General features: G+C 34.2%; 1 protein-coding gene across 13 annotated transcripts in view; it reads left to right on the forward strand.

Annotated features, from left to right (window-relative positions):
• The window catches only part of KIF21A (kinesin family member 21A), a 151,401-nt gene that overhangs the window by 109,617 nt on the left and 14,467 nt on the right, over positions 1 to 27,317 (forward strand). For 2 of the 13 annotated variants that reach the window (XM_040488429.1, XM_040488432.1), the window contains 15 exons: positions 3,248 to 3,316; positions 3,411 to 3,625; positions 3,777 to 3,930; positions 4,461 to 4,655; positions 5,326 to 5,427; positions 6,210 to 6,375; positions 6,851 to 6,871; positions 11,587 to 11,647; positions 11,998 to 12,052; positions 14,761 to 14,975; positions 17,524 to 17,628; positions 19,021 to 19,149; positions 21,482 to 21,520; positions 22,211 to 22,225; positions 25,620 to 25,756. In XM_040488429.1, coding sequence (XP_040344363.1) covers positions 3,248 to 3,316; positions 3,411 to 3,625; positions 3,777 to 3,930; positions 4,461 to 4,655; positions 5,326 to 5,427; positions 6,210 to 6,375; positions 6,851 to 6,871; positions 11,587 to 11,647; positions 11,998 to 12,052; positions 14,761 to 14,975; positions 17,524 to 17,628; positions 19,021 to 19,149; positions 21,482 to 21,520; positions 22,211 to 22,225; positions 25,620 to 25,756 — 1,678 coding nt within the window. The remainder of the gene's footprint in view (positions 1 to 3,247; positions 3,317 to 3,410; positions 3,626 to 3,776; positions 3,931 to 4,460; positions 4,656 to 5,325; positions 5,428 to 6,209; positions 6,376 to 6,850; positions 6,872 to 11,586; positions 11,648 to 11,997; positions 12,053 to 14,760; positions 14,976 to 17,523; positions 17,629 to 19,020; positions 19,150 to 21,481; positions 21,521 to 22,210; positions 22,226 to 25,619; positions 25,757 to 27,317) is intronic. The other 11 variants (XM_040488430.1, XM_040488434.1, XM_040488431.1 and 8 more) reach the window with 8 other exon arrangements.

The raw sequence follows: 27,317 nt of genomic DNA on the forward strand, positions 1-27,317 counted from the left end.
AATCAGGTAACTACTTATAGTATTGTATAAGGTAGTGATTTTAGGATGGTTCCAAAGACAGTTTCACCTAGAGAGTCTTAGAGATGTTCCTGAATAATAACCCAGTTTCACTAGAGGTGGCTTTAATAAGAGCGCAAAAGTTTTCATATTCTTTCACTCAAGAATCCTGCTTCTTCCATGAACTCAGACTAAGAAAATAATCTAAAATAAGAAAAATTGTTATGTATTAAAATCTTTAATCTAGAGTAATTTGTAATAGTGAAAAACGTAAAAACAACCAAGATACTTGACAGTATGGAGAATAGTTAAATAAATTATAGCCCATCTCATTTAATAGGTTATTATTCATCTATTGAAGATTAGGATTTGGAGACTGCATAGTAAAATGAAAAATGACTGTGATTTAACATTAAGCATAAAGTAGCATTTCATATATGCATGCTTGATTAAATGAGGGGAAAATTTTAAGGATATATACCAGCATGCTAACTGTAGCTGTGTTAAGATTTTAAGTTACAGCCTATTTGTTTTTTATTCTTTCTAAATTTTGGCAATATGGTTATTTCTTTTTTTTTTTTTAATGTGTATTTATTTAGAGAGAGAGCATGAGCACAGTGGGGTAAGAGAGAGCATGAGCACAGAGAAAGAGAGGGAGAGAGAGAATCTCAAGCAGGCTCCACACTGTCAGCATAGAGCCCAACATATGACTCAATCTCATGAACCATGAGATCATGACCTGAGCCAAAATCAAGAGTCAGAGGCACCCCAGAAATTTGGTGTTTTCATTTATGGTGGTTCTTTTTTTTTTTTCCTCAGAAGAAGAGGCCACCGTGGTCTTTTCTCCATTGTTGGTTAGGTTTCAGCTTCTGTTCCTTTTTTCTTGCTCAACTTTTTCTAAGTCCTCCCTGGAGAAAATCTGAGCATACAGCATATTTTAGAAAATAGAAACCTACTTTGGGAAATAAAAAGAAAACTTAAGGAGATAGAAGAAAGTAATGACAGAGAAAAGTAGATATTTTCACAAGATGACTTCTGTATTAAGGCTATATTTCTTTTTTTTTTCCTATTAAAAAATTGGCATATATTCGTGAGCCATAAAGTTTGCTCTTTTAAACTATACAATTCAAGGTTTTAATATATTCACAGAATTGTGCAACAATCATTACCATCTTATTCCAGAATATTTTTTATCAGTCCAAAAAGTAACTCCATATCCATTAGCAGTCACTCCCTATTCTTCCGTCTTCCTGGCCCTGACAGCCATTCTGGTATACTTTCTGTCTCCATGGATTTGCCCATTGTAAATGGAATATATGATATATATAGCTTTTTGTGTTTGGTTTCTTTCATTTAGCATGACGTTTTCAAGGTTCATCCATGTTATTACATGTATTGGTAGTTCATTCCTTTTTATGACTGTATGGATAGAGCACATTTTGTTTTTGCATTCCTTAGTTGGTGGATATTTGGGTTATTTCCACTTTTTGGCTATTTATTTTTAAAGTTTTTATTCCAATTCTGGTTATTTAACATACAGTGTAATATTAGTTTCAGGTATACAGTATAGTGATTCGACACCTTCATATGATACTCAGTGCTCATCAAGTGCATTCCTTAATCCTTGTCGGCCCCTTCAGTCCCTTCAGCCTATTTCAGCCCCTTTCCCCAACTCTCCTCTGGTAACCATCAGTTTATTCTCTACAGTTAAAGAGTCTGTTTCTTGGTTTGCCTCTCTCTCTTTTTTTTCCCTTTGCTCATTTTTGTTTCTTAAATTCCACATATTAAAGAAGGAAATCTTGCCATTTGCAGTGACATGGGTGGAGTTAGTATTATGCTAAGTGAAATAAGTCAGAGAGAGACAAATACCATATTTATTTTATTTTTAATGAAAACTTTTGGATGACAGGAATAATTTCCTTATAATGTACTGTACTTATTTCTTTACAACTAATTCATATGAGATAGAGTAATATTGCACAATTAACTACTAGTATGGAATTTTTGAATCTTATTCTACAACATAGGATCATATATGATATAATATTCTGTTATAAAGATATGAGGCTGGCTAGTCACATACAAAGCTAACATTCAGACTCCTTTGCCCTTCTACTTATTGCTTTGTGTGCATATTGACTCCCTTTCTAAATTGATTCTTGTCATATTCATCTTCAAACCCTTTGTACCAAAAATATGAATGAGCTTGAGATTTGATTTTGAATAAGAAAAAAGTTAATTTAGTAACAAGTTTCAAACCATTTGTTTATTTTAATTTTTGGAAGTTCATTTATTTAAAAACATTTATTAACTTTGCCTCTATGTCAATCATTGTTGTAGGCAATGAAGATACAGCAGTGATAAGATAGTGTCCGTTTCTCAGAGAATTCTCATCTGATGACATAGGACTATGCATAAACATGAGATGAATGATCTGTTTGAACTAGGGATACAAAACATGAAGGTTATTTGGTATATCACAGAATTTAAGTCCTAGAAGGGATGTTTGTGATTAAGTCCAATTCCTAAGCTTTGCCCAAGATCACAGAGTTGAATAAATGACAGAACCAAAACTAGGATCTGTGTTCTTTTTCAGTCCAAAATTTCTTCCTAAATTATAGCCTTATAAAATGACTTAAAGTTGTTTATAATTAATTGTCTTTATCATATAGAGTACCTAAAAGCAAATTGGTAACCAATACCGACATGTTTTATTTTTCATTTACTTTACCAACATAATATTTCCAAAGTTCTTGTAAAGTGCTAATACAATTAATATATGTTTTCCCTATATTTAAAATGGAGTTAATAATTACTGATATATTTTAAGGTGACTTTGTTGGAAATATTCTAACCTGTGTTTCTTCCTCAGCAAAATTAAATGTCTAGCAAAAAATGAAATGATACAATATTTGTAAGGCATTTAGAAAAGCAGTTGTATATAGTAAGCACTATGAATGTTTCTTAAATAAAATTGTGGCACAGAGATAACTTCATTTTTCAGAAAGAAATGCCTGCATCAGTATGTATTTTTGTTTATTGGAATAAAATATTCTTATCTGTAGTAATGGATGCAAGGTCGTTTTTAGCTCAGATTTTGCTAAGAACTGATGGGGCATCTGTTAATGCAGGAGTAGGAAGTATTGGGGCATATGTTAATGCAGTGGGATGGGGCATACGTTAATGCAGGAGTAGAAAGCATTGTATCTTTCAGTTTAGTATTTTAACTTATTCAATATTATTTTTATAGCATCAACTTAGACTTCTGGAAGCCCAAAAAAGAAATCAAGAAGTGGTTCTTCGTCGCAAAACCGAAGAGGCAAGTTGATCATTTGGAGGAAACATCTGGCTTTGAGATACATGATGTATTTCTGTAGACTAAAAGAGTGAGTCTATCTCTGTTGCACTTTCAGGTTACAGCTCTTCGTAGGCAAGTGAGGCCCATGTCAGATAGAGTAGCTGGGAAAGTCGTGCGGAAGCTGAGCTCATCCGATACCCCTGTTCAGGACACGGGTTCCAGTGCAGCTGCTGTAGAAGCAGATGTATCAAGGGCAGGAGCCCAGCAGAAAATGAGAATTCCTGTGGCAAGAGTCCAGGCCTTACCAACGCCCACAACAAATGGAACCAGGTCAGTACAATTCTTTTGTTCCTTCTGACATAATCTTTGTGGCATTATTACTGAATGTTGGACTTAAATGAAAAAACAGCTTATTTTTTGGCATACAGTCAAATAAACATATAAGTAATAATTATGTTTATCTGTTTTTATATGGTTATAGAAAAAAATATCAGAGGAAAGGGTTGACTGGCCGAGTGTTTACTTCCAAGACAGCTCGCATGAAGTGGCAGCTTCTTGAGCGCAGGGTCACAGACATCATCATGCAGAAAATGACTATTTCCAATATGGAGACGGATATGAATAGGCTCCTCAAGGTGTGGAAAACAGAACATAGATATGTTCTTTCTTAGCTGACTGGTAATTTTAGGTTTCCAAATTTGATCCCTTAGTACATTAATCCTTACCAATTTTTCTTTTTTTCTTTTTCTTTTTTTGTGGGTTTTGATCGCATTATGTGTGAACAGATGAACATCATTTCTTTTTTGTTTTGTTTTGTCTTAATTGTGGTAAGAAAAGACAGCATGAGATTTACCCTCTTAACCCATTTTTAAGTGTACAGTACAGCATTGTTAACTATAGGAACAGTGTTGATTAGCAGATGTCTAGAACTTATTTGAGTAACTGAAACTTCATAGCACCCCTCAATTCCCCCCAACCTGGCCCCCGGCCCCTGGAAACCACCATTTTACTTACTGCATCTATGAGTTTGACTCTTTTAGATACCTTATATGAATGAAATCTTGCAGTACTTGTCCTTCTGTGACTCACTTATTTCATTTAGCATAATATTCTTAAGGTCCTGGATGAATATCATTTCTTAAAATCCAATCTGTTTTTTCAATAGCAACGGGAAGAACTCACAAAAAGACGGGAGAAACTTTCAAAAAGACGAGAAAAGATGGTCAAGGAGAGTGGAGAGGGAGATAAAAATGTAGTTAACATCAATGAGGAGATGGAGTCATTAACTGCTAACATAGATTACATCAATGACAGTATTTCTGATTGTCAAGCCAACATCATGCAGATGGAAGAAGCAAAGGTTTGTAATTGTAAAAAAATGGTTAATGGCTTAAGGAAGATGTTTTTGTATTTTTAATCATGAAAAGCACTTTGAATTTTTATATCAAGGAATTTTCTATTTATGGGTTTACTATGATTCTTAGGTTTTGCATGAATATCACTCCCTGCTTGCTCTCCAGATTTCTTTGCTAATTTTGTGATATTATTTATTGTTTATAAAATCAAAAAGAGGGGCGCCTGGGTGGCTCAGTCGGTTAAGTGTCTGACTTCAGCTCAGGTCATGATCTCACGGTTCGTGAGTTCGAGCCCCGCGTCGGGCTCTGTGCTGACAGCTCAGAGCCTGGAGCCTGTTTCAGATTCTGTGTCTCCCTCACTCTCTGCCCCTCCCCTGTTCATGCTCTGTCTCTCTCTGTCTCAAAAATAAATAAACATTAAAAAAAATTTTTAAATCAAAAAGATGTAAAAACGTATATCACTTATTAATCCACCTTGAATTCTTAACTGCTCAAATGTGTCTTTTCTTTTCAACTAACCCATATGTTTCTTGGAGTAGGGATCATATTTTACATTTTTCTGAGGAGTCTTATTAACTTACCCAACACTATCAAATAAATAAATGAGACAACAGGCTTTTGCCTCTGAATATATTCAGCTCAAAATAATGTTCGACATATGCTGATTTGATGTAGGAAGAAGGAGAAACATTGGATATCACTGCGGTCATTAATGCTTGCACACTTACAGAAGCCCGATACCTGCTGGACCACTTCTTGTCAATGGGTATCAATAAGGTATGATCTAACTACACCCAAATAATGATTAATTCATTTTGTTTATCTTTCATCAGGGACCCTTTCCTTTATAATAGGTAAGAAGGTTTTTTTTTTTTTAACTGAAAAGTATTTTTTTTACCTTTCTTTAGAGTTAAGAAAAGTCAGGACTATTTGGATCAATTCCATTAGCTTGTCATCCATTGTGCTTGTGTATTAGAAGAGGTAAACAACTTAAACAAGAAATAATTCATCTTTTGCTTTAATAAAGGAAAAATGAAAAGAAAAATCTCTTGGGGTGCAAACAAAGTTGGTATCATAACTTTGGTTTAGTATTGATTTTTCACAGCTCAAAAAGAAATCTGAAAGTAAAAAATACAGTGGTGCTTCCCTCCTCTTTGAATGTAAATGCATTAACCTGTCACCTGTAAGAATCCTAAATATTGAGGATGATAATGATTTCTGGCTCCCCCCCCCCCTTTTTTTTGCCACTTTGGGATGGTGCTAGACCCTTTATTTTATGTTCTCCCACTTAATCTTCACAATGTGCTAGGAAGTAGATATTATTAATATCATTCTGCATATGAGGCAACTGAAGTAGGAAGATAAGGTAATTTGCTCAAGGTCACCAGGCTAGTAAGCGGAGGACCTACAGTGAATCAACGTCTATTGGATGTCAAAGTCCATATATCATATGCATTTGTTATTTGATACACATCTTTGTATGGAAGATTCTGTTATGTATGACCTGAGATAATTGTTGTTGTTGTTATTATTATTATTATGTTTTGGTGTTGTTACAGGGTCTTCAGGCTGCCCAGAAAGAGGCTCAAATTAAAGTACTTGAAGGTCGGCTTAAACAAACCGAAATAACCAGCGCTACACAAAACCAGCTCTTATTCCATATGTTGAAAGAGAAAGCAGAATTAAATCCTGAGCTAGATGCTTTACTAGGCCATGCTTTACAAGGTAATTTGGACTAAATTTCTGTTAAACAAATTGCATGCTAGCTTTGCTCTTTGAGAATGCTAGACTATACCTCTTTCCCCTATTGCTTGATTGAATAGATGCTATATTTACTCATGCTTTTAATAATTATTCCTTCTTTAATTTGCATGTATAAATTTGGGGGGATTTAATTATTGTCATTCCAAGAAATGATTACCAACTTTAAAAGGCTTATTTAACCTTATTGAGCACTTAGTTTTTATGAATAAAGAGGATCAACCAAGTTTCTGAATTGGTTATTTAAAATATTAACCACATTTCATTACTTTACTCTGCATATCTAATTGCCTTAAAAAATAATAAGTGTTTTCTATGGCATCTATTCTACATATCTTATAAATGGTGCATAATCTTGTTTTATGTGGGAGTTCTTAACATTGGATCTGTTTTGATTGGAGTATTGCTTTTTGTTTCCTTTTTGCTGTTATTTACACAGATCTAGATAGCGTACCTTTAGGTAAGTATGTTTAGCTTTCTGTGTACCCTACAGCTGCATGAATTACTAATTGTTCATGTACACTAATTGTGGTACATCTTATGTTTAAAATTTTTATCGGCAGCCAACTGGTTTTTGCATGATCTTTTTGAAATGTATCCATGACCACAAACATACTAAGTCTTTTGTCTTTCCTATACATTCATTCCTGTTTTAAAACCTATTAGATTTTTAAAGAAGTATACTTTAGTTAATTTTCTCTTTTAGTTTTTGACCTCCAGCTGTGACTCCAGTTTCATAAGCCTTTCTTTCTGTTTCTTGTAGGAAAAAATGGAGTATACATTTCTTTTTAATTTTTAAATATATCTGTTAACTTGCATCTGTTGTTTTAACCTCATAACTTTCCTTAGCATATATCTTTGGTATATACTTGTCTTTGGTATATATTTGCTAGATTCTCAGCTATTCTTAATTTTTGTAAAATTAAATACGTATATTTTAACATTGTAAACTGAAATTATTCAAAGCATTCTATATGAACATATTGAAACAATATTTATGATTATAATATTTTCAGATTAGAAGTGGCTTTAGAGATGACCAAATATAGAGATTTTCAAACCTTCCCCTTGCCACTACAGCCTTGTCATGAACTACACCCACCCATTAATAATGTCTCTGCTCCTCTCAATGATGATACACATGAAGGACCAGGAGTATCAGGGCAATTTTATTACTTGTGATTTTTCTGAATGATTATTTTGGAGCAGTTTTTATTTAATTAAAATTTTTTTTCAGAATCTGATCTGATCTTTTTTTTTTTTGTAAGCACACAGCTGCCAAAAGTGTTCTAAATGCTTATCCTTAAAGGAGAGGAATGCAATTGAAAGATTAAATGTACTTACCTTTATGTGTCAGTAGAATAAACATAATCTATACATCTGAATTTGTTTTAAATAAGATGTTACATAAATAAAATACATGAGTTATTTGATTTTTTTTTGGATGTTTATACCGCATGTTAATCTCAAAGTAGTATTTTCTTGAGATCAACTGCATAATATAGGTATGGAAAGGCTGATACTTTTAAGCTGCTTAAGCTATACCAAGTACAGGTAGAACAAATAGGATTGGTTATATCCTAACCAAGACTGTCAAAGTTCCTGGATTATAACTAGGATTTTTGCCATTCCATGTCTTATCAGGCATGTTTCTTCTGTTTCTGTTCTTCTTCCTCCCTTTCCTCCTCCTCCTCTTTGTTCTTCTTCGTGGTCCAATCTATAGTAAAAAGTAAATTCTCTTTGTTTGCGTAAACTTTATTTATTTAGTTATTTTGAGAGAGAAAGAGAGAGGGAGAGACAGGGAGGGAGAGAAAATGGGGAGGGGCATTGTGAGTGACAGACTCTCAAGCAGGCTTCGCACCAGCAGCACAGAGCCCAATGTAGGGCTCAAACCCACACCATGAGATCGTGACCTGAGCTGAAGTTGGACACTTAACTGACTGGGCCACCCAAGGGCCCCTAGTAATAAGTAAATTGTTATTTACATCCATTGTCTCTTTTAACTTGGAAGAAAAATGTAAGTGTCCTCCTTGATATCCTTTAGTGCAGAAGATATTGAACTGCTAATTTGATGAGCAGTGTTATTTTTTTTTTACAACTTTCAAACTTCCATTTGTCTATGGCTGGAGAAGGGTCTGAATCAGAGAGTGGAAACCCATTCATTCAGCTGATGTAACCTGTGTCTCATGGCTGAAATCTGTGCTAGCGATGGGGGCCATAGTCTAGCCCAGAGGTGCTTAGAGGAAAAACACAGAAAGAGAAAAAAATGGAAGTTAAGTCCACAGAAGCTCGAGAGTCCTATAAACTTTGCTTTAAAAACATTTGCTTAGCTCCAGTTTTACCTCAAACATCAGGCTGAGTGTTTGGATTCAAAGATGAATATGACAGAAAATCTTTCCCTCATCGACTTGATGCCTTCCTGGGGGTGACAGACAGAGTATGATAAATTCAGTGAGGTGATTGAGATATGTATAGGGAGTTATAGGAAGAGATAGTAGGGTCACCCAACAAGAATGGAGGAGTTGATAAAGGCTTTTCTGGTGGAGGTGACATTTGAACTGAAACATAAAGGAAGAAAAAGAGTTAGCAAGGCAAAAGACAAGGTGGAAAGGGCGGGGGGGGGGGGGGAGGCAGAGAAGAGTCCCTCTGGGCAATGACTAAACTAAAACATTGGGACTTAGCCACAGTGTTGTGTGCCTAAGGCCTTCAAGCAGGTTGGTGCCCTGAACAAGTACATAGCATAGAATGATAGAACATAAGACCAGAGGGTGAACCATGCCAGCATCCCTTTCTGATAAACTTGTACTTTTGTAGCCTTTGAAGAACATCTTTATTATCCTTTTGTTTTTTTCCCAACCTATGTTAGGATCGCTAAGACCTCCCTTATCTTTGAGACTTGCTATGAAGACTCATGGGGCTTAGCATGTGGTTGTTTTTATGGCAAAGATCCATGAGAGCATTGTAGGAAGGATACACAGCTGGATCATAAGGCAAAAAACCACAGATGTTGTCTGGAGGAATCCATGTCTAGTTTTCCTTATGATCTTTCCCTTCTATGGGACGTAATACAGAATTTTCATTTCTCTCTGGAGTGAAAATGCAGCAGCATGTGCCCAATGTTTATGTCCAGGGAAGTCCCTTGGTACTTAGCACCTGAAGCTTTTCCTGGGGACTGGTCACATAGGTTCCATCTGTCTGGGATTCGGGACTCCCAGAAGGAAAGCAGGAGTTTAGCATAAGCCATATTGTTTGTGCAAACAACATAGGTACAGTAAGTACCTTCGGTAGCTAACTAGTGACTGGGGATGCTCTGAGAATCAAGTTTCCAGATGCCAGACAAAGTCCAACTTTGTAAACAGGCCATTCTAAGGATAGTAGTGTTTGGGCTGCTATGTTAACTCTTTTCTATACACTATTTTTTTTTTTATAACTTCTAATAACTGAAAAAAAAAAAAGACTTGAAAATACCTGGTTTACTTCCAGTGACGTGACACTGCTCAACTTTACACTGATACAGATGAACTTCAAGACATTCGGAAGTTGCAAGTCTCTGCCTTTAGCTTTAACTTTCTGGCGTTGAGAAAAGAAGCTAGTAGTGGGCTGGATGTGTATTCTCAGAGTTACGAGTACAACAGTGAGGTGATAGTTTGTTCTATTGCCCAGATGACCATAGTGCTCAGACTAAGCTCAGTCCAGCAGAGGAGTCTGATCTGGTGACTTTCCTGGTGGGGGCCTCTATCCTCTGGCCAGGTTGGTCATGTCAAACCATAATTATCTCTAAATAAGTCATACATGCATAAGCAGGAGCTAAGTTTTTACTAAGCACTCATATGATGTTTAACATACTAACTGGTCTCATACTAACTGGTTTCTACAAGAAAAACACTGGCAAATCTTAGCCAGCCTTTATGCATGGGAAAATAAAGATTAGGTTTGTCATTTCTTTATAACCTCATGTTCTATATTATCAACTAATGCAGTCACCTTAACACGCAATTATCACGTCTGTGAAGCAAGTCCTTGAGCCTCCCTCTAGTGGTAGGCTTTGAGGTACACATTGCCTTCAAGACCACCATGATCTTCACTTCAGAAAGTAAATTCCCTTTTATGGGTCCTAGATGGGCTCCATTTTAGATAATACTATCACGTATCAAGTATTACTGAATTTCTATCAAAGTATCTGCTAAACAGTGAGGAAGAAAGGGAACATCAGAGAAAGGAATTAGTTGTCCACAGTCCACATGCACAAAATTACAAGTTAAAAGGGGATAAATCATATATATTTTTGATTAATATATGTTATTTATAATATGTTTGCTTTTGTAGAATGATTTTATAATAAAATGTGTATATTTTAAAAACCTGCACCTATGTTAGGGGCTCACTGACATTTTAAATAGTTTACTTTCAGTGGCTGTTTGATTTATTGACTTCCTACTAGTTTTACTTGTTTGCTTTTTCTCCTCTTTTTTACTAGTCTGTTACAGTTGTTCTGAAATAGTGGTGATTTACTTGTATTTATTTACAAAACTGTTGCATGTGAACCTATTGTTTTTGTCTTTTATGTACATATGAATGAGCTGCATGCTGATGTGTGACTTCTGAATACCTTCACACATGCACACACACACACACACACACACACACACACACACACACACACCCCACTCTCTTACTCTCTGCCTGAAAACAAAAATAAAAATAAAGGAAAATATTTAAGTAAATTGACATATTAAAATATAGCAAGTATGTCTACCCCTATATAGTTTTTGAAGTTGGCTTAGTACATTAAAGGGATCTCATGCAACATTTACTCTCTCTTGTATTTTACTCTGTGGGTTTTCATATGTTTGGATAGCATGGGATAAATACATACTCTGAAAAATATATACATACTCTGATAAACACATGATCTCATTTCCATCCTGTGAATGTTGTTCTTCTATATTTTATGATTCAAACTTGTGTTTTTTCTATTTTGGACCCTTTTTCTCATTTTAGGACACATAATCAAAGGGGTTTCTTAGAAGTATTTTTCTACATTTCTATTTGGACTCAGTTACGAAAACCAAAGTGCCCATATTGAGATGTTGATATTTATTATAGCACGGGGATTGCAGTCACTCAAATTGTGGCATGTGGATAATACTTAGATTTTGGACATTTTTTTTTTAGAAAATGTAGAGGATAGTACTGATGAGGATGCACCTTTGAACAGCCCAGGATCAGAAGGAAGGTAGGAGAGCCTTTAGAAACTTAATAGATTTTGTTTCTGTAATTTTTTAAATACTTTTATCTTGTTGCTTCAATCAATTACCATAAAACAAATAATTTTGAATTTTATGGCTAAGTGAATAGCACTAGAAATAGTATTATGGAAACCAAACTAAGTCATACTTAACCACCACAAAAATACTGGGATATTTAAGGAAAGAAAATGAATAATTTTGTAATTCATTTTGATTTTAAATATTGTCTTTTTTGCCCTGTAGACCTATAAGATGTTTTCTATAGTTAAAAACATAGAAGACAGCGTTTTCTATAAGTCCCCTTTTAACCCGTGGTTAATTATTTATTTGCATCTAGCACACTATCTTCAGACCTTATGAAACTTTGTGGTGAAGTGAAACCTAAAAGCAAGGTAAGGGGAATTGAAAATAACAGGTAAGCATTCTTCCCCACAGTTTTCTCTTATCACTAATAAACACATAGGCCTCAGACCCTTAAGAAGGTTAGCAAGTTGGCATGCTTTTACCATCGCTTCCATGTATAACAACTTTTGTTCTGTAATTACCATATTCTCCTTTGAAACAAACATTATGTCAAAATATTTCTCCTTTGTGGAACTTGTGCTTTACCGTATTATTGCACTTCTTCCACTGGAGAAGCTATGATTATGGAGACCAATTCTTATTTTCTTCTAGGTTTTTCCTAAAAGTTTCATTACTCATTAAGGAAGTTATGTGGTAATTTATTAAGGTCACCTAAGTTTCCTAATAATTATAAAGGAGATTGTAGACCCTGTGGTGGCATACAGCATAAATTTGCAAAATTTGTTAATTGGCAGGAGGTTTTTGAAATTTTAACATTTAGTATCTTCTTAAGTGTATCACATATTATTTGTTAAAGTAGTATCCTGAGGTGGTTTGAATAATAAGCCAACTCTTAATCATTAATTAGTTGTATTAAAAACTAATGAGACTATAATGCATATTTGTATAATTTAAAAAAATATCAATGCCACATGCTGTTAAATGTGTAAGATATTTGGTATGTTTCACATTCAGTGTTGATAGCATTTGATACTAGATGAATTAACTAACCATCTTAAGATGTTTAAAAACAAAGAATTCTTGTAGTCCTTAGTAAATATTTGTTAAATGGATGGAAAGAATCAGGACCTGAAAGAATTAACACTGTGCAAATGGGTAAGACAGAGTTAAGGCCCATAGTGAATAGTCAGGTAATGCAAATGAATAATTTGGCTGGATGTAATGAGTAGGGGTCATTGTGATTGCCTGACGAGGATATGCCTCACCTAAGCAAATAACCACCACTCAACTCTTGCTCATTTTTGCCATGAGGATTATAGGCCTAAGACAACTAGATCTTCTATTTTTTCCTAAAGAAGCCTTAAATACAGATTTTTATGTAGAATTTCCTGATCTTTAAAACACTGGTCAAGCCAATCAAAAAAACATCTCCAGGCTGTATGTATGATCCTTGAGCTTGGTAACATATGGTTTTATTTTATTATTCTAAGTGACTAAGCAGAAGTTACTCCCACACTCAAAAGAAAACATTCCGGTATGGTTTGGATCCAGTCTTAGGTAGAGGTGAAAATCTCTTAAGGTCCTGAATGTCTTTCAGGCCCTGTGAAAGCCTAGATATTCGTGCCCTTCTGGGACACCAGAGAGAGGTGTAAAGTGGTGCTCTAAACATTATCTGCTGAAGGAACCGCTACACTTTGGAATTCCTAAGAAAAGGATTCCTCCCTACCTTGGGCTGTTGGCAGTGAAGAGAACTGAGAGTGTAAAAAACTGGCCGGAGAGTTTTCTTTTTCCAAACATTTTCTGAGGTGCTACTTACTACTCCTTTTGAACTTCATTCAAAGATGCCTGAAAGGATCTCATATCATTTCTGTTTCTTTCTTTTTTAAATTTATTTATTTATTTTGACAGAGAGAGAGAGAGAGAGAGAGAAAGAGAGAGAGTGAGTATGAGCGTGCTTGCACGAGCAGGGGAGGGGCAGAGAGAGAGGAAGAGAGAGGATCCCAAGCAGGCTCCGTGCTGTCAGCCTGAAACTAGATGCAAGGCTCAAACTCATGAACCGTGAGATCATGACCTGAGCCAAAATCAAGAGTCCGTCGCTTAACTGACTGTTCCACCCAAGCGCCTCTCATTTATTTTCATCATTGAAAAAGTAAAGTTAACTGTATACGTTAAATAGGTATGTACTAGCACTATGCTATGTACAGGGGAAATAAAGATGAATAAAACAGGGTGTGTGCTCTTTAGAGGCTTATAATCTGGTAAACACCTTGATTATCCATTAATACCTTAGTGATAATAACAACTGAACAACAACAGGGTAGTCAGTTCATTTTCAAGAGTAAGGAAAGGAATTTGTATAGTGAATTTAGATTCTAGGAAAATAACCTTCACTTGCCTAACTGTGCTACTAAAGCTCATGTAGGCTCGTGTTGAATTATCCAGCAGGCAGGTTAAAAACACAGCTAATGCATCAGGAGAATGGGATCACAAAAACTGAGAAGCAGATTTAAAAAATTGATATTAAAATAAAATTAAAAACTGAAAGTGATATTAAATGAGCATCTGAGCATGGAGTAAATCAGAATTTAGTTGAGCTTCCCTGCAGTTAACTTTCGGTTTAATTTCTTCTTTCTTTTTTAAAAAAATTTTATGTTGAGGGAGGTGGCCATGAGTGGCAGGGTAACATAGTCATATTGGTGGCAAGTTGTTTGTTTTTGAATCTGGCTTTGCCACTTACTAGTTGTGTGACTTTGGGTAAATTACTTAGCGTCTCTGTGCGTTAGTCTCCTCATTGGTGAATTGGGATAATGATAGTACATGCTAATGTAATTAAGTGTTCGAACATTGCCTGGCATACAATAAGTATTATATAAATATTGGCTATTATTATGGCCTTTAAAGGTCTTATATGGCTATAGCTCTGGCTTGTCACTATCTTACATGCTATGTTTGACACTTGCTAGGAAATGACACGCTAAATATTTTTACCTATTTCAAACTAATATTAAATCTCTATTCCCTAATCATCTCTGCAAAAGTTTGCTTCTGATTGCTTTTCCTTCCATTCTCTGACTAGGCCCGAAGGAGAACCACCACTCAAATGGAATTGCTGTATGCAGATAGCAGTGAACTAGCCTCAGACACTAGTACAGGAGATGCCTCCTTGCCTGGCGCTCTTACACCTGTTGCAGAAGGGCAAGAGATTGGAATGAATACAGAGACAAGTGGTACTTCTGCTAGGGAAAAAGAGCTCCCTCCCCCATCTGGCTTCCCTTCTAAGATAGGCAGCATGTAAGTCTGGCCCAGCTACACTAACTTCCTTTTCTTTGGCTTTTCTTTTTCTTTCTTTTTAAAAAATTTTTATATGCATGTTGCTAATTTCTTATTTCTATTTTTTTAAAATTCCGTAAACAAGATCTCCGGTTTTCAAAGGAATTTCTGTTAGGTGTTATCTCCCCTAATTTTTTTGACATTTGAAATCATTTAAGATGAGATGTTCTTTGTTCAATTCTATTGCTTGTTTCTAAGTTTTAGGGTCATTCTTCAGGATTATAATTTTCATAAAGGCTGAGTTATGAATTATAGACAAAATTTTTTAGGAACACTTAAATCAGGTAGTTATATCTATAAAACCATCATACAAAACAGAAGCTTTAAAACATCTTTTATTTGCTTTAAATGAACATGATTTTTCGTTCTAAGAGTCTGGTCAGGATAGCAAACCTTTGCTAACCCTATAAGGAAAAAGAAATATCAATCACAAACAATCATTTTAAGGCTTCCTAATTTTTTGCCTTGAAGTACTTGCCATTGCATGTCTGGGATGAGTGTATGCACAAAATATTTTTTTTTGTACTGTTAAAGCTTTAAAGGAGGTAATATTCTCTTTCCTATTTATGTAATATGAACATTCTATTCAAAACAACTATTGTCCTGAGGATGAAGATTTCCCAACTCAGGCTAGTATGTGTATGTATGCTATGTGTGTATGTGTGTTTGGACAGTTATATTAAAATTAGATCATTCACCGGTAAAGTTTTTTTTTTTTTTTAATGTTTATTTATTTTGAGAGAAAGAAAGAGAGCACAAGCAGGGGAGGGGCAGAGAGAGAAGGACTGAGAGAATCCCAAGCCGGCTCTGCGCCATCAGCACAGAGCCTGATGTGGGGCTCAAACTCATGAACTGTGAGATCATGACCTGAGCTGAAATCAAGAGCGGATGCTTAACTGACTGAGTCACCCAGGTGCCCCTGGTAAAGAGTTATAATGATATTTTTTTCCCATAATCCTCACATATGATCTACCAAATGATTTATGGAATGAACGCATTACTGCATTGATGAATATTGCCAAAAAAATGGCACACATTACATGACTCTGCAAATAATAAAATATAACAAATTTTCCCCCTTTGAATATCTGTTTCCCATAATTTCCTTTTTTGTTTTGTTACCTTTTTTTAACTTCCTTCATTTTATGAAGATATTTCTGCCATCTTCCATTGAGTAAGCCCATCTGCTACCTTTAGATCCAAATGTAATTTTAATGATGACAACTTTCTTGCATGTGCTTGATGTGGCCTATGTAATTAACTATTGGATTTGCTGATAGAGATTGCTAACCAGTATAGCTTATGGCTTCAGTGCTTTTTTGATAAGATGACTGTTAAAGAAATGCTTTTGGTGAAGGTAATGATATAAACAGAACAGATTTTAAGAATAGATTGAGTAGAGACTTTTGGAACTTCAAGACTTAATCTATGGCCTGGAATCCAGATTCAGGTAATACCTTCTTTTTGCCCTCCCCCCACCCCTTTATTTTTTTCATTTTTTAAGTGTATCCTTTATTACAGGTTGTAGAATATATATTTTGGACTGTGTCTCTTCACATGATTTATTCTCAAGTTTTCATAAATTCAGACACGTGTAATTCTGTTCAAATTTAAGAGATTCTCGGTGTGGTAACTCTTAATGTCATTACTGCATGACTTTAATTGCTTGATGTAAAATAATTTACTTAAGTGGCCCTTATGATTTAACTGATGAAGGATTTTTGAAATGTGATTTCTTGTGGTCAGAAGTCAGGGACATGAAATTTAAATATTTAGTTTTACCATTCTGGTAATTGTACATTCTAATTCCATAGTGTTTTCTTCTTATTAATCTAACTAGTCAACAATAATAAAAATTCATTTTTTAATCAGAATGTATTATCACATACACAAAAATAATAGTCTTAAATTGTTAATTATACAGCCACTATTCAACATTTAAAATTTATAATAAGAATGTTTTTGTTACTAAAATTTATATAGCTACTAGTACCTAAATATTAGGTAAAATTATTGTGTGTCATTTGTGTGTGTGTATGATTACTGGTAGTACTGTTTTTGACTGTGTCTAAGTATTATTTCATTAAATCTCACTGTTTCTCATATTTTGATATTCTAATATTTTGTGTTCTTATAAGATTATAAAGACAATTTTTTCCCAACTGTAACAATTATAATCAACCTAATCATTTATGTTTAAAATCAGTTATTGATTTTGGCCATTTGGCAGTATAGCATTGATATTTACATTCAAAGATAATAGGTTTGCATATATTTAATAAGATTGCCAATTTAAAAGTTAAATATACAGGTGTCAAGCTTCCATCAACTAAAATTACCCATGTAATATATTCCTATCATAGTTTTGTTTTTTTGTTCCCAGGTAATACTCTTTCTCAAGTTGCAGTTATTGATATATTAAAAATTTTAGGTTGAAACTCTGCCAAACAAACTTGTATGTATATATTTAATAAAGTTTGATGATTAAAAGAGGCTTTTTCTATTTTAGTTCCAAACAGTCATCTCTATCAGAAAAAAAACTACCAGAGCCTTCCCCTATAACCAGGAGAAAAGCATATGAAAAAGAAAAATCAAAGGCCAAGGAACAAAAACAGTAAGTTACTTATACTAGATTACATAAAATCTCTGGTGCACTTAGATGCTAAAGGACAATAGTGAAATTATTTTCCACATGCAGGCTAGATCTGTGGTTGTGACTGATTTGACTAATCGAGACGATCAAGTCAGCTGTTGGTTTGGCTCAGTGTTTCTTGGTCACACACATACCTGTAAACATATTTGAACACTTGTCCCTAATCATGTACTCTTATTTATTTTCCAGTTATTTGAGCATATCATTGTAAAAAGTTCATGTACACTTGAGATGAAGTTTAGTGAATCTATATTTCAGATAGTCTTCTAGAAAGATTTGAAATTGATTTTAACTGATAAAACTGACATTGACTTTACCTCTGTAAAATAGCTGACAGGAAACTAGTGTTCATCATAGGGTGTGTTAGTTGTACCATTTTCTTGCTGTTCTTTTGCATTTAATTTTTTTTTTCTGAAATCTCTTAAAAGCTGTTTGTGTGTTTTGTGAGGGTTAATTTACTTAACAGTGCATAGTATAATCTGATGATCCACTTAAATGGGCATTTATAAATTGCAATGTCACAACATGAAGCTGAGTGAATGGATGAGAGCCACTGAAACCTCTGTCCCCTGTAGCACACCCACTCCTCCCTCAGGTCACCTAAGGTGCTACATGCGACAGGTAGATCTCTGACATGGCCTTGAGGGAGGGAGAGTTTTGGTGCCAGTCTCCATTTAAATATTAGTAAAGCTAATTTCTTTAACATGTAAGTAAACTAAAAAGTAGTTTTTATATTCTTTCTGTACCCAAGTGGACAATCTTATACCATCCTCTCTCCTGTGCCAACATGCACACCCTACTTTGACCACTGGATTGGCTGACTTGAATGTCGTGGACGTTCTCCTTCTAATCATCCTTGCTTCCTGTACTTAAAGTTGTAATTTTCCTATTTCTACTGGATTGAATGTCTCAGGGATATTTGGGAGATGGTGGATGGAGCAGATAAGTAATGTAAAAATAAAAGTGAGTAAATCTTGGAAAAGGCAAATCAGTTTTAAACACTCTGGCTCTCTTTCCCCTGTACTCATCTGTAAAGTGAGTAATTTGGTTTTAACTCTAAAACTGTAATTTTAAATTTGGCTTGCTTTATTTGTATTGACTGTAGATTTCAGCAGACAAGTTTTTCTTTAGTGCCATCTTGTGGGCAATGTAACAAAATCCAGTGGAAAAGTTTTTTTTTGTTTTTTTTTTTTAATTAAATTGTTCAGAGTGTATTTTATCTTACAAAAAAGGAAGAGAGGAAGAAGAAATTCTCTAATGAAAAGCTTTTTTAAAAAAGCATGTTTCTTATAACATTCCTAACAAATCATAACTGATTAAAACCACCTATTTAATGTTCTTTTTTTCTTGTAGCTCAGATTCTGGAACCTCAGAGGCTAGTCTTTCACCTCCTTCTTCCCCACCAAGCCGGCCCCGTAATGAACTGAATGTTTTTAACCGTCTTACTGTTTCTCAGGGAAACACATCAGTTCAGCAGGATAAGTAAGTCTTTATGGAAAAGAGCCCCTCTATTTATTACCGTAGTCTGAACCTTTCAATAGAGTCTGCAGAACACATTTAGCCATCTCTTTGTGTGGGAGATGAAGTCTGACTTGTGAACTCTGGCCATATTTGATGTGTTTTTCCAACAGGAAATGAACAATATAGAAAAGATTAGAGAAAATTAATTTCCTGCTGAACATTTTTCCCTGTTGTAGATTTGCATTGGTAAACTTTCAGCACTTGTCTTGCCTTTTCATTTCTATGTAAATTAGAATTCAAATATCTTTGAGACCACTCTAAGTTTAAATTTGTTGGGATACTAAAAGCCTCTAGTCCAGATAGCCTGAGTTGAAAAGAGGCAACTTATTTTACCTTCAGTGCATATAACAGCTTACAAAGTCCATTGTTATATGTGTAAAATGTTGTTAGCATTTGGTGGTTTGACACAAATCCACCACAAAAAGTCAGTAATAAAATAAAATAAAGACAGCTCGTATTTGGGTGGAGGGGGTTAGGACTGAGGTGGATTGTGGAGGAAGAGAAGTTGGAGGCCTATGAAAATTATAATTTGCATTAAATTTGAAGTGAGAAAGTATTCCCACATCGAGCCAGAATCTCTCTTGCAAGAATTCATACTAACAGTCCTGCCATAAAATATTTATTAACTCTGACTTATCTGCTTTGATTTTGAATGGTAGCATAGTGGATGTATGCACTTCATATCCAGTCTCCCACCCCTGTTGTTTTCAATGCTGTAATCTCCCTGTGTAGATCAACAATTTCTGAGATTTGTAGGATGCTATTTAAGATCTGTCTGGCATGTTCAGAACATGCCAGATGTCTCTGTAGACTTAGAGAAGCACACATTTTGAAAGAATTTTTAATCTGCTTAATGTATGGACAAAGTTTTTAAAGTTAGATTTTAATATAGTTTAATCAGTAGATGATCTACCCTTTAAAGTGATCTAGATAGATAAATATTTCATGTTATTGAAAAAATTCTCTAACATTGTTAAGTCATACCTTCCATTTAATTGAGAAAAGAATAGAAGAACGTTAAGAATGCCTTCGGGAAGTCCATTTTCTCTAGTGATATGAAGGTTTACTAAATTTTGTCTGTACATTCACAGTCATAAAATTTTGTCAGTATTTTGATAATTTTGACAATCTAGTGATAGTTTTATATTTTCTACTGAAATATTTTATAAGCTACCAGTAATTTGACGCTGTTGTCATCTCTATAAGCTAAAACTCAGAATAAGTGACTACACTTTCAAAGACTCACCTACCTTTGAATCACTTTCTTTTTGAGGCTAGCATATTTCACCAGCTGGAAGTAGATCCCATAGATAGTTTTTGGTTATGTTCCATGTCAGTATTCACTCTGTTCTTTTCCCCAAGCCTAATAAACAAACTGAGTAGATTTTCTTTTTCTTTTTTTAAAAATTTATTTATTTTGAGAGAGAGAGAGAGAGAGAGAGAGAGAGAGAGAGAGAGAGAGAGAGAACGGACAGGGGAGGGACAGAGGGAGAGAGGGAAAGAGAGAATCCCAAGCAGGCTCCGTGCTGTCAGTGTGGAGCCCAATGTGTGGCTCATTTCCATGAACCATAAGATAATTACCTAAGCTAAAATCGAGAGTTGGGCACTCAACTGACTGAGCCACCCAGGCACTCTTCAATAGGTTTTTATAAGAACCCAACTTTTGTCACTCGTGGAGGTTTCAGGGTATGCTGACAGTAGTGGCTCACCTATTTTTAAAATCTCACTAAAGTCTCATATTACTAAGGGACTCCCTCATTAGGAAACTGTTTTTGAGATAAGTCAAAATCAAAGGTTATTGAATTCTGGGTAGTTTGCTTTCCATGTAAACATAAAATGCATTTGTGCAGTTTCCACATTAGAATCTAAATCCAAAGTAATTATCAAGATGGATAAAAATTCATTAATAGGTGTTTAAATGGGGAAAATGTTCTAGTACTAATCAAATTAAATAGAAAGAATCTTAAAGTGATGTATTTTACTTACTTGATATTGTTCCTCTTCGGGGCATTAATTTTAGAAGTGAGGAATAATAGGTTTTCTGTGGATTAGTAATAGAAAGTTTTTATCCCACCCAAAGTCTTAGTAGAAAACATAAGAATCAAATATACTGCCAGATACAGCTGTATATTTGCAGATATCCAGTGCAAATAGAAAAGTGGGACATTCACAATAAAGGAAATGTTTGCTATATTCCTATTATTCATACTGTCAGTTTTCAGTTCAGTCCCAGTGTCTTTACCTGTTGACATCTGTGTTCTTTTTCCTCATAATTCTAACTCTTTCACTGTAGGTCTGATGAAAGTGACTCCTCTCTGTCGGAGGTACACAGGTACTTTCTTTCTATCTTTCCTACATTCTGGCATTTCATTGATATTCTAAAATGCCTTCTGAGAAACTATAAGCATATCTCACTTTTGTATGCATAACCAGTTGTAAACCGTATAAACATACTAATATTTTTAAACATATTAATTTTAATATATTTTTGTCATCCCTTTTAGACCAAGAACTGGCAAACTTTTTTTGTATAATAGCACAGAAAGTTGTGATGCTTGTTCTCTGTCTATAATCTAAATCTTTTATTTGCAATAATTTAAGTTCTATGAATATTGATATCATTGCTCCTCAGTGATTAAATGGTTTCAGTCTTTCAAAGTATGGGAGGTAAATAAGGTATTTTTGTTGTTGTTATTGGCTTAATGATTATAAGTAAAAAGTTTATGGAAAGCTTTGTGATGAAGAAAAAAAGATATGCAAGGGGGGGCACAAAAGATACTATGATACATAAAATATAAAAAGAAATAGAAACTAAAGGAGCTTTTCTAAAATAACAAATATATTTTTACTGATAGATGCTGTTTTAAAGATAACAATGTTGAATTTTTCATGTTGTGGGTTTTTTTTTCTTTTTGGATCCTTAATTTCTCTCTTTCTATCATTTCCTCTTTCCACTTATCATTTTGTCTCCTCTCTTTTTGCACTTGTTTCTCCTGTTTATGGCCATTTTGCTGATCATCAGTAGATCCTCCAGAAGGTAGGCAGAGGAAATTAATCTCATTTATTACAAGACTTTACTGATTTGCATGGAACAAGAATAAGCTTTTTTCCCCCTTCAACTCAGGTTGTTTTACAACTTTGCAATATATAACCTTAACTTAAACTATTTTAAAGTTGATTTCTATATTTCAGAATGTGAATAGATTAATTTTAATATTAAAAGAAATACTATGGATGTATGTTTCCAATTTCTGTATTTTTCTATTATCTTTGGTATAAGGTAATCTCTACAAAATATTAGTACTAATATTGTGAATACTGGAGAGCATTTTTCAGTATCTAGTAAAATGCTGTATTTAATTATGAGATTATTTTTCTTCAGAAGTCTGAAAAATCAATGATATTAAAACATATAAAAATGAAAAAAGACATCTTACCCTCCAAAATTGTGTCATACATAAGTCACTGGAGGCAAATATTTACTTTTGTAATATTACAAACTTTGACAAGACAGACTCTTATACCTTAGGCTGGTCACATGGATTTCTTCTTCTTTATAATCAGCTTATTGGAATATACATACATAAATATTTTGTTTGAGAAGTAAGAGTAGCATCTGACTGTGCATTAGATCAAACCTTTTGAATATTTGAAGCTATAATTCTAATTCGATGGCTTCAGTTCATAGATATGAACTCATATCAGTAGGATTTCAAAACGGAGATTCAGACTTTTGGGGGAAGTTTTGCTTCTGTTTCAGTTTTAATTTGGTTAACTTCTTAGATTACAAACAGGTTACCGAGCATTAATTTCAAGAATTGACACATGTATGCAAATAATACATTGGACTTTATAATTACATATCCAGTGGCAACAATTCCGGGTGTCATTTCTAGTGACGATGAACAACTTCTACTTTTCAAAATCATTAATAACTACTCTAAAAATAAAGTTTGTTTGTTTCTTTTAGCCCTGAGCTTATATTTATCTCCTAATGTTTCTATTCATCAGCCCTCTTGAGCTCTGCCAGAATTAATCTTCTGGAATTAATTAATTGAATTAATCCATGCACATCTCTTTCTGTGTGTATATGACAGCTCTTTAAATATTCAGTGCCTTAACCTACTATTGAATCCTCTCCAATGAATGTTTTCCTATCAGTTCAGTAGGTCTAGTTTCATTATCTGCTCCTTATATGATGTAGTCTACAGATCATTTTGCTTCTACTATTTTTGAAAATGTCCCAATTTTTCAGTGTTTAAAATCTAGCATCTAGAACTCAACCTCCTTCCAGATCCCTCAGCAGAATATAGTAACTCTATTATTTTCTTTCTCCTGAAATATTTACTTCTATTGAACACGTTATTGAAAGTGCTTATAGAAGAGCCATAAATTGTTGATTCATTGATCTTATATTCTATTAAAAAAAATCTCTTTGGCTATTAGTGTGTGTGTGTGTGTGTGTGTGTGTGTGTATTTCAGTTTATTTAAACTGAAATAAACCCAGAAAGCAATTCAGCCATTTCTCCTACCTCCCACTTCCCACCCTTACAATTACCAATCTATTCTCTGTATCTATGAGATTGGGTTTTTTAATGTATATTTTTAAGTTGCGTGTATAAGAGAGATAATATGGCATGTATCTTTTTCTTATTTCACTTAGCATAATGCCCTCTTTAGCTTTTTAGATCTAGGCTACTATTAAGGCTTTTACTACTTGAAGCATTTTGTTCTATCTTCTACTTAAATTTTATCTTTAAATTGTATCCAATGATTATTTTAGTGTTAAGTGGGTACTTAAAGCAAATAAATTTTGTTTGTCATTTTCCTAGGCAATACATACCAGTGTCCAGTTCTTTAATATATCAGTTTAATATATATGCCAGCTCTGTTTTCTGTGCTAGAGAAATATTGACTAGATATTGAAGACTTCTTTGAAATTGAAAGGAACATTGACTCCTTAAGTGTGCCTCTCCACCAATGGAACTACCTTACTCCAACTGTTCTGTTCTTACCTACCATGTCCACAAGGATATCATTTGAAAGGCTTAATGTAATGGACCTTTTTTGAGTCAACATGTGTTATGAATATGATATTTCTCTAATTTGCTATTAACCCTACAAAGAACTTCCACCATGAGATTAGTGTTACCTCTTATTGATGAGCATTTATTTTTAAGTGTTTATAATGATTTGTTCAGTATTTCCCTTTGTGAGACTCAACAAGAAGTCTTACCCATCTGTAATTCCTGAAGTCTACTTTTTCCCCTGCTTTTTGGAAAAAGGGGCCTACATGTTTTGTGCCCCTTATTAATCTTAGTGTACCAACAATGATTTTTGTGTCAACAATGTTGTATCCTTCCAAAACCCTGTGATATAATGATTTAAACACAGAAATACTTGAATTCAATGAATAAGTCTCTATTGTCAGTTCTAACTTATCTTGGGCTTACATTTCTTCTTAATCATTTCTGCCCATTGCATCTTGAAGATTGTTCTCTTTCATTGAGAAGGTGGAAAGAAACAGTTTTATTTTATTCCTGTTATTTGTTCTGATATTATGCCATCTATTTTATATAATGGACACATTTCTACATAATAATTTTTCTTCCTGCTCTGAGCAAAGTTATATCCAATTTATATATTTATTATGTTATAATTCACTCTCATCTTTAGTCTTCTCAATACAACTATTTCAATTCAGATCCTGTCTTAAACTCCTTTAGGATAGGGACAATGTTTTGATAAACTTTGCATTTCCATAGTGCATAGCACAAAGCATAAACTCCAGAAATATGAAACTTATGAGAAAGTTCCCTAAATAGCCTCACTGTTCTTTTAAAGTCCCATTCTTTTTTCTTTTTTTAATCTTCTTGGAGACTATTAGAGTTTTTTCTTTATTTTTTTTTTTTTTGATATTTTTGAGCCATTCTCCCTTTAGAATTTCTGTGTATGTGATCGTTCCTATCTTTTTTCAAATTCACTTGAAAAATTTTTTTCAGTATTTTAGGTGATATGTGTTATACTTTCTCCAGAATGTTCTTTTTGACATAGAGTCATATTTCAGCATAGCAGAGTCACACTTCCAGTTATCCATCATTTATACTTTATTTGTCAGAATTCACTCTACTCAAACAGCTCCCAATATTACTGCATTCAACTTTGAAGAGAATTTGTTAAGATGATCTGTGTGCCATAGGCTTTGCTCTTTGCAGAGGGCAGCTGCTGACTGATGCCTCATTAGTTGATGCACTCCATCACTACTGTTACTATTTCACATTTTGTCTGTGTCCTTTTGCTTTAAAAAGAGACAAAGGAGCAGTCTGAGTTTTCCTATTAATTAGTTAGAAATGCTTCTTAAAGTCAGGAGAAAAATAAAATTAGTCTCATGATATAGCTACTTAAGTAAATCTTGTTTTTCCCCACCTCAGGGGCATAATCAACCCATTTCCTGCTTCAAAAGGAATCAGAGCTTCTCCACTGCAGTGTATTCACATAGCTGAAGGGCACACAAAAGCTGTGCTCTGTGTGGATTCTACTGATGATCTCCTCTTCACTGGATCAAAAGGTACTTACTAGTGGTTGTTTCAGATGGATATTTAACAGATGAAAAAAAAATGATTACATTTTAACAGGCTTAAAAGAATAGTCAAACTGCTTAATACCCATAAAAACCTGAGAAATAATTTGGTTCAACTCCTGAATTATAGAAAATCATTGCATAGTTGGGAAGAAAGTAAAACCTCTGTTGATGTTATATGAATAGAATGTTGAGAAAATACATCTCCCTTCAGTAACTGAGCACTTAATGTATGCAAGGTCCTGAGCTTAGTAATACAAGTTATATAAAAATTGACAAAAATGTACATCATTACAATGTACATACACTGTGGTAAAGAGAATAAGATGGGTAGGAAACCATCATTTCTTGAGCACTTAAGCGTATGTCAGAGACTATGCTAGACACTATACAAATTATATCTCATTTAATTCTCGTAGTAACCCCAGTGAGATACATGTTGCATCCTCATTTTACAGATGAAGAAACTAAGGATTCAAGACATGAAATAACTTCACCAGATAAACTTAGTAGTAAGTGGAAGAATCAGGATTGGAAACCCAGGTCTATTCATCTCCAAACCTATATTCTTAACCCCCTTTGGTACAAGTGTAGGCAACTGGAAATGAACTACAAATGCTTTGAAGAGTTAAATACTAATCTTTTTGAGGTTTCTGAAAAGGGAGGTTATGCCAACCTGTGAGACATAACAAGGCTTTGACAGAGGCATTTAGGAGGAACCTTACAGGATGGTTTGGATATTGACAGGTAATGATTGACAACCAAGATTGTAGAACAACATAAGCAGAGACATGGAGGGGAAAATGGGGTATGTTTGGAAAATAAATCCAATTGGTTGAAAAGTAGAATACAGCTGACCTTTGAACAACATGGGGGTTAGTGGTGCCAACCTCCTACACAGTCGAAAATCTGCGTATAACTTTTGACTCCCCCAAACCCGAACTACTAATAGCCTTCTGTGAACCAAAGCCTTACCAATAATATAAACAGTTGATTAATAAATATTTTGCATGTTATATGTATTATATACTATATTCTTACAATAAAGTAAGAAAAAAGAAAATGTTACAAAGAAAATCATAAGGAAGAGAAAACACATTCATCGTATTGTACTATATTTTTCAAATATTTTGCATATAAGTAGACCCTTCAAACCCATGTTGTTCAAGGGTCAACTGTAATCATAAGAGAAGTGATGGGCAGTAAAGCTAAAAAGGTAGGAAGGAAGCAAGTACAGGTTTGAGGAAGCTAATAAATGATTTTTAGCACGTAGGGATGTTACAAGACTCAGTTTAATCAGCAAGCATTTATTGCTCATTGCATATAAGGAAGTGTAACATATCTAGCTAGAACTTATGAATTGTGAATAACAGCAAGCCATTCTCCAATTAAAAAATAATCTGCACTGTGAAAAATGTACTTTTATAATTTAAAGTAAATTTATCTCCAGAATAATTATATATTTGACATGTCAGAAAAGCAAAATAATTAGTTTATAATTATGTTTTGGGGTCAAAAATAAAACCATCTATCAGTGACCCCTGGAAAA

This window comes from Herpailurus yagouaroundi, unplaced genomic scaffold, assembly GCF_014898765.1.
Source record: "Herpailurus yagouaroundi ecotype Mexico unplaced genomic scaffold, PumYag 166, whole genome shotgun sequence".
Classification (NCBI taxonomy): Eukaryota; Metazoa; Chordata; class Mammalia; order Carnivora; family Felidae; genus Herpailurus; species Herpailurus yagouaroundi.